The 16,082-nt window shown below is 39.2% G+C and overlaps 2 protein-coding genes across 2 annotated transcripts in view; one reads left to right on the top strand and one right to left on the bottom strand.

Annotated features, from left to right (window-relative positions):
• Position 1: 1 nt before the first annotated feature.
• Positions 2 to 5,239, bottom strand: LOC149316222 (transmembrane protein 69-like). Its single transcript, XM_089515046.1, has 4 exons — positions 5,157 to 5,239; positions 4,780 to 4,946; positions 2,975 to 3,030; positions 2 to 1,373 (listed from the first exon to the last, which is right to left on the bottom strand). The coding sequence occupies exons 3-4, from the start codon at positions 3,023 to 3,025 to the stop codon at positions 651 to 653; spliced, it is 774 nt and encodes a 257-aa protein (XP_089371172.1). The 5' UTR covers positions 3,026 to 3,030; positions 4,780 to 4,946; positions 5,157 to 5,239; the 3' UTR covers positions 2 to 650.
• Positions 5,240 to 10,663: 5,424 nt separating this feature from the next.
• The window catches only part of GPBP1L1 (GC-rich promoter binding protein 1 like 1), a 56,260-nt gene continuing 50,841 nt past the window's right edge, over positions 10,664 to 16,082 (top strand). Inside the window, exon 1 of the mRNA XM_089515044.1 lies at positions 10,664 to 10,873. The gene's annotated coding sequence lies outside the window, so the exon portion shown is untranslated. The remainder of the gene's footprint in view (positions 10,874 to 16,082) is intronic.

The raw sequence follows: 16,082 nt of genomic DNA, 5'->3' as shown, positions 1-16,082 counted from the left end.
AGTAAGAGTATTGACAATTGGCTTTGAAATTGAATGTAATTAAATATCAATAGCTAGACAGACAAAAATAATATAGAATTCACTGGTACTAAATGAGAATGCCCAATAGCATAAATTGTTTATTACCTGTGAACTTGAAAGATGTATCGTGTCCTGCCTGCCATTGGAAAGAGAATGCTGGATTTAATTTTAACAGGGCACTTATTATATTCATTGTCCAAATAACTATTTCTTCAGAGTATGCTTCAGATTTACTGCTTCTTACTCCTTAAGTGTTAAGGCTGAAACTTCAACCATGCTCTCTGTAGTACAAATACCAGTATGTTCAGCAGGGCTTATTTCTGCATAGATTTGTGTAAATTAAAAAACTTAAAACCTGATAATTAAGTGCCATCATTGTGGATGAGTCTTACTGTTACAGCAGAAGCATATCACATCTATTTTCTAATGTGCAAAGCACCTCTTAGGCCTTTGACATTGACCTTCTACCTTTTTTCCCCACAGCTGTACATTCAGAAGCAGAGAACTCAGTTTCTCTCACAGTAACCTTCCTTATGGAACAAAAATCCCATTTTATGCAATACAGTCCTGTGAATATCGCATGAGGGATTGCCCTCTGTTTCAGGGGGCACTGTATTTTTTTGTCTAATTTATTTCAATACTTTAATTTCATTTTCATTTTGATTTAGACTCTTCTCTGGATAAATGTTCACAATACATATTGTGGCAATCAGTGAACATGCAGCTATTACAGTTAGGATAGCCCTCAAAGCTTTGAACCAGCGGGGATAAGTGGGAAGGAGGGCAAGATCATAATGCAGGGCTATTCCTAAACCAATTATAACCATGATTCCAGCTTGAGTGGTGTCATCTTTGAAAAGCAAGGCAAACCAGGCTAGTAAAGAAGGAACAACGCTGTTACTCAGATTAATCCAATCAGGTTTGGCAGGGCTGCCTTCAGGAAGAGCAAATCCCCATCTGATTCCTCCAAGAAAAGAAACTATAGAGGCACCATATGCAATTTGAGCAAACACCAGTTCTGGATAATAGGCCTCCTGCACAGCCATGAACAATGGTATTGAAACAAACGGGATTAATCCTGCAAAACCCAAGTAGAGAGCAGGCTTTGGGGTGTCCTTCAATGATGGCATGTCATATCTTAACAGATCCAGTTCACGGGGTTCAGGCTCTGGAGGCTTTTTTTTCTTCAAGTTGCAGAAGGAGCAATGGAAATGTTGTGCCTTGATCATACAAGCTGGTGTCTGCTTTATTAGCTTCAATTTTGGCAAGACAAATAGACCACATTTGAAGGGAATAGAAGAGCAGATAGTTTGACTCCTTCCTGGCTGTGAAAATCTTTGAACATATGCTACCTGAAAATACAATGCAAAAAACCTATTACTGACATCATTCAGACCTGTGTTAATTATTCCTTTACACTTGATTTCAAATGTAATCATTTCTTTATTAACAGTATTCTAGAATGATAGTTTTAGGAACCCTGGCCAGTGTTTTCTGTGTTTTAATTAGACACGGGTAATGATTTAAATATTTTTAGCCCCACTTCTATTTCAAATCCCCAGTAGACTCGCATCAGAGGGACTAAACACATACACAACCACAGTGCTACAGCCTCAGAGGCTTCCATATCATTCTTCATTCCATATCGTATTTTTCCCATTTTGGGACTCAGAGTGGCTTACAACAGTTGTAACAAATATAAATCAAAAAGTAACATACGAAAGTTAGGATTCATAAAGTGATATATGGAAACAATAATTAGATATTTTCCTGAGCAAATGTAAAGAATGCTCAATAAAATTAGAATTCACTATAATACAGTTGTTCAAAATATTTCAGTGAAGAAAAGCAAGGAAGGATTTATAGTCACTGGGCAGGTATCAGGTTTTCCTGTGTTCCTTGGCACTAAGGTTGATTAGTGAAGACTGACTGCTAAAATTGGCAGGGAATTCTACACAAATGATCCACAGAGCAGGCTGGCTTCACATGTTGCTGGAGTAAAGCAAAACTCAGAAGAAGCCATCAGCTGATTCCCCTTGTGATTCTAATGTAAGACTAAATGTATTTGCTATCAAATTTCTGAGGGACATGAAGCATGCAGGAACATGTCAAATCCTTAATAGTAAGTAAAACCCTTATTTGGGAGTGGATGGGAACATTTCATGGGGTTTTGCCATCATGGAGTTTAAGCCATATGTTTCGAGGGACCTATTCCTCCTTATATTGTTTTGATTTGCAAGCCTGACACATTAATGTTTGTTATTTTGCACCCAGTGTGATAAAAATTGTGAATCTGTTTCAAAGCATTTAAAACTAGGAATAAAGGTATAACCTGATGGATTTCTAACTTTTGTTAATAGAGTAGGATTGTGTTTTTTGATCATGTGGAGAGAGAGAAAGAGAGAAAATGTTTGGCTAACAGTTACTAACAACATAGCTGCAGATCAGGGATGAAGAACTCTAGGGGCTGTATCCCTAATGAAAACCTTCAGAGGGTGAAACAAAATGTAGGTGAGGGAGAAGGAGAATTACCACTCCTGGATGTTTCCCCGATTGTCTATTTGTCTACCCCCTCCGAGGTACTGGACTGAAATAAACAAGCAATGAGAGAACAGGCAATCTTGGACCCAATCCTATTAAAGATACTTTATCACAAGTGTTTATTTTTTATCATAAAGGTCCAATGTGATAATGATGGCCTATGAGGTCCAATAGTGTCTCTGATAAAGTCAGCACCAAGTGTTACAGAATTAGACATGTAGCAATACAAGGAACATACAATCCTTCATTTATCAGTTAGTCTTTATGACATCCACCTGAGTCTTTTACTAATACAGGAAAAAAACACATGTGATTTTACATCGTATTACTGATGTTTTGAGCAACATGGTTTAGTAATAAGCTTTCTCTACAGACACATCTTAAACACCAAAATTGTTTGGGGCAACATTACCTTCAAAGGAATTTGGGAGCAACAGCGTCTCAGGAGAGAGAACATTTTCATATGCTCTGAAAGAGAAGGGAAAGGATCACTGAATAGCACAGGCAGGTGAAACAGAATACCCCTAACCTACTTGCAGGGTTAAATCTTATATAGCCCATGAGTCGATACTGCTGTAGGAAGTCTCAGCATTTGAAACCGCTTCCATTCACCAACCCAATAATGGGAGTGACAGGGCATTTGCCTGCAAGCCCTGAAGTCACAAACTATCAGCATTTGTTTGGAGTGAATGTCTGTGCTGGTGTGGGACATCATAAGTATATAGGCTGAATTTAATTTATCAAAAACTCCAAAATCCAAAATGCTCCAAAAACCAAAATTTTTCATGGGTTGCTTAGATAGTGCCATCTTTGCTTTCTGATGGTTCATTACACACCAATGTGGTTTCGTGCACATATTTATTTAAAATGTTGCATAAAATTACCTTCCGGTTATGTGTATAAGCTGTAGATAAAACATAAATGCATTCTGTGCTTAGACTTGGTCTCATCTTCAAGATATCACATTATGTACATATATGCAAATACAGGTATTCCAAAATCCCAAATACTTCTGATCCCACACATTTTGGATAAGGAAGACTCAACCTGTAGTACAAGTAGTCCCAGAGCTCTATTTAAACCAAACTTCAGTATGATGCATGAGTCTGCTTAGCCCAGCTGCTAGCTTAATTGCGCACCGCAAAAGCAAAAGATAAAAGCCATATGTGCTTTTTAGCTTGCTCAGAGGCATAACTTGGTTTTACCAGGTATAACCTAAATACATTCCCGTTGTCCCATCCTCAGTTTTTATCCTGAGGTTCCTCCCTCCCTTTCCTGAGGTTCTCTGAGGTAGTCAAGCAGTGCCAACTTCATTGGTATTTCGTTCTGCTTTTCCATGTTTTCCCTGATCCTCACTGACTGTGTCCATACTGCAGAAATAATCTGGTTTGACACCACTTTAACTGCCATGGCTCAGTGCTATGGAAGTGCAGTTTGTTGTGGCACCAGAGCTCTCGGACAGAGCAAAAGCAAACTGCTGCAGCCACTCTTAGCTTGTGTGCTCGTCCACATTTATAACTTTTGCCATCTTGACCATGTTCTGATGTTACCTTCCCACATGTGTCCTGTGATACGTTAGAGATTATGACAAGTCTGGTTACATTTGTCTTGTATTTAATGAAAGCAATCATTAAATTTGTGGAATTCAGAGACATAGCCATGTTAAGTCTGGACTATTACTATGCAAGGGGATCTTGTAGCACCCTTGAGACTAACATGAGTGAAAGAAGTTGTAACACACCTTTCCCTAGACCTGGGGTGCATCTGCACTGCAGAATTAATGCAGTTTGACACTGTTGTAATTGGCACAGCTCAATGCTGTGGAATTCTGGGAGCTGTAGTTTCGTGAGATATTTTTCCATCAGACAAATTGTCTTCACTAGTTTACCAAAGAGTCAAGAAGCCAAATACATTCATTCCACTTCTCACAAAAACAGAATTGTAACCAGGAACTGTAATTATCCAGTAATTCAATACCAACATCCCAAAACACACTGCAGAAATAATCCAGTTTGAGACCACTTTATATGGCACAGCTCAGTGCTAGGGAATTCTGGGAACTGTAGTTCTGTGAGACATTTAGCCTTCTCTGTCAAGAGAGCTCTGGTGCCACAACAAACTACAATTCCCTAGCACTGAGCCAGGGCAGTTAAAGCAGTCTCAAACTGGATTATTCCTGCAGTGTGGGTGCAGCCAATGTGTTACATAGATACTCACCTTCTTGTAGCAGGAAATAATAATTAATTAATAATTAAGGAAGCTGTAGAAGGGACATATGGACAGGAGAGAAGCCCAAAAGGTTGGTTAAAGATCTTCCATAGAAAGCTTTCCCAGGATCCAAATGAACTGGGCAGGATTAAAATGCTGCCACTTCTTTCCTAAACCTGCAAGAAATAAAGGGTTTTTAACACTCTATTTATGATGATATAATGGTATCTCCAAGAGCCAGCCTGGTTCAGTGGCTTCAGACTGGTTGGGCTACAACTCTGGGAGACCAGGGTTCAAATCCTGGCTCATGGATACCCACCTTGCTGGAGCCACACTTTCTCAGCCTCAAAGGAAAACAAAATCAAAGGGGGGAAAAAGACACAAACCTTCTTAATCAAACTCGGTGATTATCTCCAGTTATTCGACCCCCAACATCCAAAGGACACAGCCATCAAATATATTTGGAGGATGGGTTGGGAAAGAGTTTCCTGTGCATCTCTTTAATTCCTCCCTCTAAGTCCCACTTTTAGGATCCTCGGTCTGAAACACATGCCAGCCTTCAGTTCCGGATGAAAAGGAAAATGTCCCACTCTGGTCTCAACCCACTTTTTCTTTCATTCATTCTTTCTTTCATTGTTTCTTCATTTCTTCAGTCCCTCTGCATGAAGCCCACCTTGCCCTGAGAATTGCCATTAACATGGAGAGAGTTTCTCAGACATATATAGATATATTTATGTAATATTTATGTTATATCTAGATACTCTGCTCCTTAAATGTCTCAGATTTATATATACTATTATATACTTAGATGGTAGGCCTTTGGCAGGTTTTAATGTTTTGACTTGATTGTTTCTGTAAAGGGCCATGTAAATTTATGACCCTATATAAATACATGATAACAATAAATTTTAAATCATTTTGTGTGTGTGTGTGTGTGTGTGTACACACACACACACACACATTCCATTTGAGATTTACTCTTTCTAAAAGAGCGAGAAAGAGATTTCAAATCATTTGTATTTATTTTCTTCATAATATATATGTGTGTGTATATATATACACACACTATATATATATATATATATATATACACACACACACACACAGAGAGAGAGAGAGAGAGAGAGAGAGGAAATACAAAATGATTTGAAATATTTACTAGAAAGTAAATCTCAAGTGGAATATATATATATATATATATATATGATTTGAAATTATTATTATTATCTATTATATAGGGTGATTATATCTATAGAGAGAGAAATATTTCAAATCATTTTTATTTATTTTCTTCACTCTGTGTGTGTGTGTGTGTATATATATATATATATACAGAGAGAGAGTATGTGCATATATATATATATATACACACACACACACACACAGTATATATACAGAATACACACACACACACACACTGAAGAAAATAAATGCAAAATTATTTGAAATATTTCTTTCTAATAGAAAGAGTAAATCTCAAGTGGAATATACACACACACACACAATGATTTGAAAATTATTATTATCTATTTATATAGGGTGTTTATTTATATTTATAGAGAGAAATATTCAAATAATTTTGTATTTATTTTCTTCACAGTACACACACACACACACACACTGAAGAAAATAAATACAAAATTATTTGAAATATCTCTCTCTCTAGTAGAAAGAGTAAATCTCAAATGGAATACACACATACACACACACACTAAATGATTTGAAATGTATTGTTGTTGTTCATTTATACAGGGCAGTTATTTATATTTATATATAGAGAGAAATATAGAGTTAAGAGGCACAGAGGCATCCCAATAAAGGAGCGCACATGCATATATGGATGCCTAGAATTAGAGGACTTTGTCCACTATGTATTGTTTTGTTCACTATATAGCGGGTCAGGAAGGAATATGAAGTCCCATGGTTTCCAATGGTCAAGAGAGTCAAATCTGTCTAACTTGTATGCTGAATATATCATATATAAAGCAGGAATATGCTTGGGGGAGGGCAAGGGGTGTTAAGGTTAGAGGAAGGAACCCAAATAATTTAAGATACGTAGATGAAATCATCCTACTAGCAGAAAATAGCAAACACTTGGAACCATTGCTGAAAGTTTCAGATGGATATTTAAAAAAAAGAAAAATAGCAACCACCGATTATTTACATAACTTTAAAGTAGATGGTGAAGACATAGAAATAGTCCAAAATTTCCCATATTTTGGGTCAGTTATCCATCAGAATGGAGACTGCAGTCAAGAAATCAGAAGAGGTCTAAGGCTTGGAATGGCAGCTATGTAGGAATGAGACAACATTCAGAAGCTGAAAGATGTATGGTTCAATACTAAATTTAGGATTGTCAGTGCCATCTTATTTCCCATTTTTATGCATGATTATGAAAGTTTGATAATGAAGAAAGCTTGATAGGAAGATGATCAGCTAATTTTAAATGTGGTGCTGGAAAAGAGTTCTGTGGATACTGTGGACTGCTACAAACACAAATAAATAGGTCCTAGAGCAAATCAAACCTGAACTTTCTTAAGATGCCAAGATTACTAAACTGAAGCTGTCATACTTTGATCATATCATGAGAAGATATAACTCACTAGAAAATACAGTAATGCTTGGTAAGGCAGTATGAAAAGAGGAAGACTGTATTCCTTGGCCCTGAATCTGCAGGACCAGAGCTGTAGAGGACAGGATGACTTGGAGGTCTCTCATTCATAGGGTTGCCATAAGTTGAAGCCAACTTGATGGCAGTTAACTAATCTGTCAGACCATTTAAGTTTGACTTCCATGGTAGATATCCATGTTGATTATTGAATTTCTGAGTATTTATATAAACGAGATTTCAGCTATAGCTTTCCTCAAGTTTGCCTTCAGAACAAACTTTACGTGAAGAAAACTGTTGTTGCTGTCTCACTCTACCCTACAGTAACTGAGAATCTGGAAAGTACTCTGCATTTGAAGGGAATAATTATGGTACAGTTAGCAGCTACTCCTAACCAGAAGGAACCAGAAATATTAGGTGGTGCTATAAACAACTTTTAGCTGTTTTGTGGAAGGCCATGCAGACACATTTAAATGATTATTAAAATTAATAAATTTATTCAATGGCATATTTCACATAAATCATCTTAATTTGTTTTAATTATTAGGCAGTTATAAAATATTACTTATTTGAAGGGATGTCATATTGAGGAGGGAGCAAGCTTTTTTCCTGCTGCTCCAGAGAACAGGACCCGGAACAATGGATGCAAGCTGCAGGAAAAGAGATTCCTCCTCAACATTAGGAGGAACTACTGACAGTAAGGGCTGTTCGACAGTGGAACACACTCCTTCCTCTGAGTGTAGTGGAGTCTCCTTCCTTAGAGGTCTTTAAGCAGAGGCTGATGGATGGCCATCTGTCAGGGATGCTTTGATTGAGATTTCCTGCATGGCAGAATGGGGTTGGACTGGATGGCCCTTGCGGTCTCTTCCAACTCTATTATTCTATGATTCTACTTCTTTGTTGCTGATATAAGCTGTCGAGTCAGTTTTGACTTATGGTGGTCCTACGAATGAGAGACTTCCAAGATCCTGTCATCAACAACCCTGCTCAGGTCTTGCAAACCCAGGGACATGGCATTCTTGATTAAATCAATCAATTTGTCATGTGGTCTTTCTGTTTTCCTATTGCCTTCCACTCTACTGAGCATTACTATCTTTTAAAATGATTAATATCACCTTATGTTACGTCCAAAGTATGGCAGCTTCAGTTTAGTCATCTTGGATCCTAGATGTTTATCACACTATACTCTTATAGTGCTACTATTCCACTTTGACTGCTCTAGCTGCCTCCTGTTGCATTCTGGGATTTGCAGTTTTAAGGAGGGGTATTTAGAATTCTCAGGCAGAGAAGTTCTCTGCCTGAGAATTCTAAATACCCCTCCTTAAAACTGCAAATCCCAGAATGCAACAGGAGGCAGCTAGAGGAGTCAAAGTGGAATAGTAGCACCTTAAGAGCATAGTGTGATAAACATCCTAGTGAGAGGTCAGGCCTGATTTGTTCTAGGATCCTTTTTAAATTTTGTGTAAAAAAGAAGTATATTTTCTAGGATCTGTTCTTTTTAGCAGTCCATGGTATCCATAGAAGTAGAACTTTTTTCCAGTTGATTTTATGCCATTTTTCTTTACTGGCTAAGGTGCACTAAAGAATTATTATTATTATTACATCTTATTTATAAAGCACTGTAAATTTGCACAAAAAAGTTACATAGCTTTGCATTACAGAAGTGGATCAGAACATGCAAACGTTTATTTTTGAGCCTGCATCCCGCCGCAACCCCCAGAACACTAATTTCCAAGCTCTGGGAAACAGTGAGAATGTGTGGGAATTTCTAGAAGAGTTAGCACATTTTGCCTGTGTGCATGGGTTGTTTCTTAATATTATGGTCATAGGCTAAGAAGAACTTATTTTTCTGTAGAATGTATTAATTACTTTGTGTTGTTGGCCCACAATTTACTGAGGTACGGTTTCTACTTAGAGGAATGTACAAGCCCATACCCTCCAGCTGTACCAATTTGGCAAGGACACTCCTCATTAATCCTCTGTCACTTCGCCTTTTCCAGCTGCTTTTATAGTGTCCCAGTTTCTCTCTCCCACTAACTTTTCCTCTTTATGGTCAGCTTGGTTCAGTTGCTGCAAACTGAGTTCAAAGTGAAAAAGTAGTTTGCACTCAAGATTGGAGAGAAGGGAGAAGGAACCCGAATCTTGTCCTTCCCTGTTGGCTTGGGAAAAGGCAAACTGCCGCAGCCGCTCTTCATTTGTGTGTTGTCCCTCACGAATAACTTTGTCACCTTGACCGCACTCTGGTGTCACTTTGTCACATGTGTCCTGATTTCCATCTGTGATAATGGAAAGTGTGGAAAGACCAGTTATATTGCTCTTGTATATGGTGAAGTTTATTAAGTTTGTGCAATTCAGAGACATAGCTTAGTCTGGAATATCACTATGCAAGCTTGTAGCAGCTTTGAGACCTGAGTCCAATCCACACTGCAGAAACAATCCAGTTTCAGACCACTTCAATTGCCTTGGCTCAAGGCTAGGGAATTCTGGGAACTGTAGTTTTGTGAGATATTTAGCCTTCTCTGTCTCAGAGCTCTGGGGCCACAATAAACTACAATTCCCAGGATTCCCCATCAGTGAACCAGGGAAGTTGAAGTGGTGTCAAACCGGATTACTTCTGCAGTGTGGATTGGGCCTAAGTGAAAGAAGCTGTATCATACCTTTCCCTAGACTGCATCAGCAATGCAGGATTAATGCCATTTGACACCAATTTGATTGCCATGGCTCAATGCTATGGGATTATGGGATTTGTAGTTTTGTGAGATATTTAGTTTTTTCTGTCAAAGCGGTCTCAACCTGGATTACTTCTGCAGTGTGGATGGGATTTAGGCTGCATCAGAATGAGTATAACTTGAGACCACTTTAACTGCCACGGCTGAATGCTGTGGGATTATGGGATTTGTAGTTTTGTGAGATATTTAGCTTTCTCTGTTAGTCAAAGCGGTCTGAAACTGGATTACTCCTGCAGTGCGTTTGGAACATAGGCTAAAGAGGAGGCCGGAAGTAGCAACACACCAACTTCCTTTCCCTGAATAACTAGATCAGCAGTACCAGGAAGCCGCCCGCGCATGCGCAAAGCAAAAAAGGCGCGTCCCTTTGCTCTGACTGGTCGAATGTGTACTATATGTAAAGAAGAAGAAGAAGGAACCCGAGCGTCCTGGAATGCCGAGTGCGCATGCGCCTTCTCCCATCGGGGCAAGGGGACAGGTGGGTGTGTGCTTCTCACCTCCCCTTCCTCCTTTCGCTCCCTTCTTTTCCTCGCGCACGCGCATGCGCACACACCCACCCCGCGCGCTCCCCATTGGCCACGCCCCCTCCGGCCCCCGGCCGCCGGGCAAGGGAACCCAGGGCAGCCATTTTGGGCAGAGCTTTGTTATGATTCGGTGCGAGGGGCTCGAGCGGCGCGGAAAGTGAGGCGGAAGAGGAAGAGCAGCAGCAGAGAGGCCTAGTCCAGGGGAAAGAAGAGGGCCTCCGGGAGGAGGAAGGGAAGCTAGCGAGGTCGGTACCGGAAGCCATGGGAGTCTAGATAACAACAACAACAATAATAGTAATAATAGTAATAATAATAATAATAAAGGGTCGGAGGAGGAGGCTGTGGTTGTCGTTGAAGCAGACGGTTTTGTTTCTTGTTTGTTTGTTTATAAGTGTTTTACTGCGATGTTTTGTTTTGAAATGTCGGTTGTTTTTGTTTGTTTATAATCTCGTAAGACGCCTCGAGCCCCTTCCTGGGAGAAAGGCGGCATAGAAAAGGGGGGGAATGAAAATGAAACACAGCGTCCAGGGCCTGAAAGTCCCGTTTTGAGCGGGGACTAAGAAGCAACGTGGATTTAACATTTCTAGGCGTCTCTTTTGAGCCTTTCTGGGTGTTTGTGCATTTATACGTGAGCCACCTTGGGTCCCTCGGGGAGAAAGGTAGGATATAAATAAAATAAATAGACATATATATATATATGTGTGTGTGTGTGTATACATATACACGTATATAAAAGCTCAAAACACACTTCAAGAAATGTAAACAAATGTGTGTGTGTAATATATATATGTCTATCCCTAAATGTGTGGTCGTTTTTTCTTTTCTAATTTTTTTTTACTTAACACGGGTTTACAATCTTGTTTAAACCATTTCTTAAAGTTGCTGTGCAAAAATGATAAAGTTTTCCTAGCTTACTCAATTCTTTTCTGAAGTTACTATACCTCAAGCAATAACAACATCATCATCGGCAGCTTCCCTTGTTCCCTTGACATTAGGCCTCTTCTATAGTTACCAAAATATTGCTCCATCTCTATCTCATGGCCGCTTTTTGTGCTACATTTTGGGGCGCCTCCTCTTTCTCTTTGGTGAAGACCTCTGAACAAATAAAAGCTGGGGATACCTGCCCCTTCCTTTGCGCTCTTGACTTTCCCAGACTAACACAATTTTACGTCTTCAGAGTCCTGGTTTGTAACAGTTTTAAGCTGCCAGCTCTTCTTCAGAGTGGCCAGACTTGGTCCTCCTCCTTTTCCAGGACATACATTTCAGCCTTCTCTCCAGGTGGAGTTTCAAAATGCCCTCCATTTTGAGCCTAAGAAGCAGGAATTTATATTTCTATTGAGTGTGTTTAGCCTTTTATTTGGTCATGTCCTCCATCTGTTATTGAGTGCCCTCCATTTTGCGGTGCCGTGTCCTCCTTTGCGGTGAGGACATCTGGTTACTTAAAGCTCCCGATGGAGGTGTGCTGGGTGTGAGGGAGGGAAGGAGCCACCATAGGCCTCCAAAGTCATAGGCCTCAGGAGTGCATCTCTCATACACACACGCACATTGCCAGTGGAGAAATAGCCTAAGGACTGTAGGAGAACTGAACCACATAGTATTTTTAAGCATGTACTTAAGAAAGAAAGGTGAGAGCCAGTGTGGCATAGTGGTTTGTGAGTTGGACTATGACTCCGGAGACCAGGGTTTCATTACCAGCTCAGCCGTGAAACCTACCGGATGACTGTAGGCAAGCCACATGCTCTCAGCCCCAGGGGAAGGCAGAGGCAAACTTCTTTGAACAAATCTTGCCAAGAAAACCCCATGGCAAGGGTGCCATAAGTAAAAAAACAAACTTGAAGGCACACAACAGCAACAACTATTGGTGTGCAGTGGTACTGTATTTAGTATCTGCTGTGGAATATCAGTTGCAAACTTAGCAGCAAGTGACACTCCACATATATACAAAACACTATGATAGTATTTTGATTTTGTCAGGAAGAAGCCAGAGAGCCAAGGTGGTGTTGTGGTTTGAGTGTTGGACCATGACAGTGGGAGTCCAGGGTTCAAATCCTAGCTCAGCCATGGAAACCCACTGGGTGTTGTCACTCTCTTGCTAAGAAAACCCCATGATAGTTGTTGTGTGCCTTCAATCCTTTTCTGACTTAGGACGATCCTAAGGGCTTGAAGGCACACAACAACAACAATGTGGGGGGGGGGGAGGATGCAACCAAAACTTTAGCTGAGTGTGGTGTGAGGAGGTATGGGGGTTTGGGGTAAATGAGTAGGGAGTACTAGGGTGCAAAGAACTGGTTTGGGGAAGGGGTACTTTCTTTTTGCAGGACAAGTTGGAAGGATCTAAGAACAAACAGGAGTAATAGTTCGAAATCACAGATGTTTAGGTAAAGCCTAGGCTCATTTCCTATGGAGTAGCTCCCACCCCCCTCCGGCAAGCTGCAAAACCATGTTTCCAGAAAGAAAACAAACTCTAGAAAGAGTTTCATGGACTTGGTCATTATCCCTTGTTCCATACAGGGAACAAATGCAGACTGCCCTGTAAAATAATCTAGCAGAGCTCTTGCTGAGCAGGCAGGGAAGGAGGGGTTGACTTGTGGGTGTGTAGGAAAGCACAAATAGGGTGTCTTGAATGTTTAGGAGGGTAGACTTCCTAGTTGTGTAAGACCAAAGGCTTTGCTCACAGAGGCTGTTCAACTATCCATGCTCCTCGTTTAGGGGGTGGGTAACCGTTTCTTAGTAAGGCTGGTTTCTGGCAGGACTGATAGCCGTTTTTTGTACTTGGATAGAATGTGCTCTTCCTGTCCCCCACCCGCTTGCCTGTGCCTGATATTTTAACCAAAGTCTAAGTGTTACATAGAACTGCAGGACAAATGACAGAGATGCTTTTCCTGTTTTAATAGTGCAGTTGTTTTTGTTTACTTTCTGATAACATTACTTGGGGTATGCTAAGATTTTTGAATACTTGGAGTACTGGGAAGAGTCTGAAGGATGTGGAACAGTTTTTAACTATTTGACAGATTGTATTGAAGGTTTAGCCTGTGACATTCCCAAGTAGGGTTGGAAAAGCTTTCAAAAATCCAGAGACCTACCGCCATTCCTTGCCAACAATACTGGACTAAACAAGCAAATAGACTGTGCATAAGGTAGTTCTCTGTGTCCTAAGTGTTGAATCCTACATCTTGCAGTTACAAAAGTAAAATAAAAATAGCATGTTGTTAAACTGTTCTTTGAAATATTAACATTGTTTTCTTACATGCTGATTTCATTCACACAATTTCCCAACTTTAGGATGCAGTTCTAAACATAGTAGGGAGTTGGTACCATGGAGGCTGAATCTGTACTGCAGAAATAATGCAGGGTTGACACTGTTTGCACTGCCATTGCTCAATGCTATGGAACTCGGGGGTTTGTTATTTGTTGTGGCACCAGAGCTTTCTGATAGAGAAGGCTAAAGATTTCACAAATATTTCCAGATTTCCATAGCATTGGACCATAGCAGCTAAAGCAGTGTCAAACTGCATTATTTCTGCTGTACAGATTAGATCAGGGTTAAGATTGGACTTGCAAACCTAGACACACTTTCTGGGAATACATCTGATTTTTAGTACAGTGAGCCTCACTTTGGACTAGGAATTGTACACTTTTGTTTTGTTTTGTTTCTGTTTTAAGCAGTTCCATGAATTTAAATTAAAATGTGCCATTTGTAGCACAAATATAAAATAACTTTATGGTACGAAGGAGTTTAAAATATATATCTTTCTAAATGCAAATAATTAAGCCTCTACAGCACTTGAAATTATTAAGTGTTAGACGTAAGAGATTTGATGGCCTGGGGGGGGAAAGGGGAATAATTTGGGGACAACAACCAGAAATAATGAGGAAAATATTGAATTATGGAATATATTCTCTTAGAAAGATGAATAAAATGTTTAAGATGAAGTATTTACATGTTTACTTCTCCAAAATAATTTCTAAAAAGTAGGTAAGTGGAAGACTTTTATGTAAGACTATAGTCCAAAACACACTGCAGAAATAATCCATTTTGAGACTACTTTAACTGCCCTGTCTCAGTGCTAGGGAATCCTGGGAATTGCAGTTTATTGTGGCATCAGAGCTCTTTGACGGAGAAGGCTAAATGTCTCACAAAACTACAGTTCCCAGAATTCCCTAGCATTGAGCTAGGGCAGTTAAAGTAGTCTCAAGATGGATTATTTCTGCAGTATGTTTTGGACCTTACTTAATTTATTGGATAATTACAGTTTCTGATTACAATTCTGCTTTTGTGAGAAATGGAATGAATGTATTATGTCTTCTTGACTCTGTGGAGAACTAGCAGAGACAAATAATTTTCTCTGTTTTACTGTTATTGGTAGTTTCCTCTGTTCGAATTAGGACTTTTTGGCACGCTTAAACTGGCAGACTCAAAGCAGTTCCTTATAGTTCAGATATCTCTTACCATTCAGGACTTTTTAGATCCACGGGTAAAAATTTTTTTTTTAAAAAAGTTAGTTTGATTTGTAATTCTGAATAATGTACTGTACACTCTTAATATTTTAAACATGATGGTGTTTTTGCCAAACTGTGGCCCATACCACACTGCAGAAATAATCCACTTTGAGACTGCTTTAATTGCCCTGGCTGAATGGTAGAGAATCCTGGGCATTGTAGTTTATTGTGGCCCCAGAGCTCTCTTGACAGAGAAGGCTAAATGTCTCACAACAGCACTGAGCCAGGGCAGTTAAAGTAGTCTCAAACAGGATGGTTTTTGCAATTTGTTAGTTAATTTTATGTTCTTAAAGTAACAAAATGACTTTCCAACTGTAAATGGTGCTAAAATTACCATTTTAAAAGTTTTTCCTGGAAAAAATGGGGAAAGTTATTTTATCTGACTTCAAAATATCTAGAACTTTACATCGATAGAATTTATCTTGATAAACAATTATTACAGGTTGAGTATTCCTTACCCAGAATTCTGAAATCCAAAATACTCCAAAATTGTTCACATAAGTGTCTGAGATAGTGAAACCTTTGTTTTCTCGTGGTTCAATGTAAAGAAACTTTGTTTCATGCACAACATTATTTAAAAATATTGTCTATAACAAAATATTATCTATAAATATTATCTATAACATTAGCTATAAAATATTATCTATAGCCTTATCATCAGGCTATAAGGTATATACAAACGTTTATAAAGTATGTACAAAACATATGGTGAATTAATTTCATGTTTAGACTTGAGTCTCATCTTCGAGATACCTCATGCAAATATTCCAAATTAAAAATATATATAAAAAGTAAAAACACTTCAGGTCCCATGCATTTTGAATAAGGGAGACGCAACCTATATTGCTTTTTTGTTTATATTTCACTTTTCTCCCAATGTGGGACTTAAAGCAGCTTACAGGGGATAGATTACTAATGCATCCTAACTGAGCAAGTAGGCTCAAAGCCAGCTGA

This window comes from Sceloporus occidentalis, unplaced genomic scaffold (genome assembly GCF_023333645.1).
Source record: "Sceloporus occidentalis isolate IW3139 unplaced genomic scaffold, rSceOcc1.0.p SCAF_3, whole genome shotgun sequence".
Classification (NCBI taxonomy): Eukaryota; Metazoa; Chordata; class Lepidosauria; order Squamata; family Phrynosomatidae; genus Sceloporus; species Sceloporus occidentalis.
This window is presented reverse-complemented; position numbering and strand designations above follow the sequence as displayed.

What these genes read in the sequence shown, in the direction of transcription:
- LOC149316222 (XM_089515046.1), bottom strand. Translation starts at nt 3,025, where the DNA reads ATGAAAATGTTCTCTCTCCTGAGACGCTGTTGCTCCCAAATTCCTTTG. An exon ending in GCTCCCAAATTCCTTTGAAG is followed by an intron (nt 1,374 to 2,974) that starts GTAATGTTGCCC and finishes TTGTATTTTCAG; the next exon opens with GTAGCATATGTTCAAAGATT.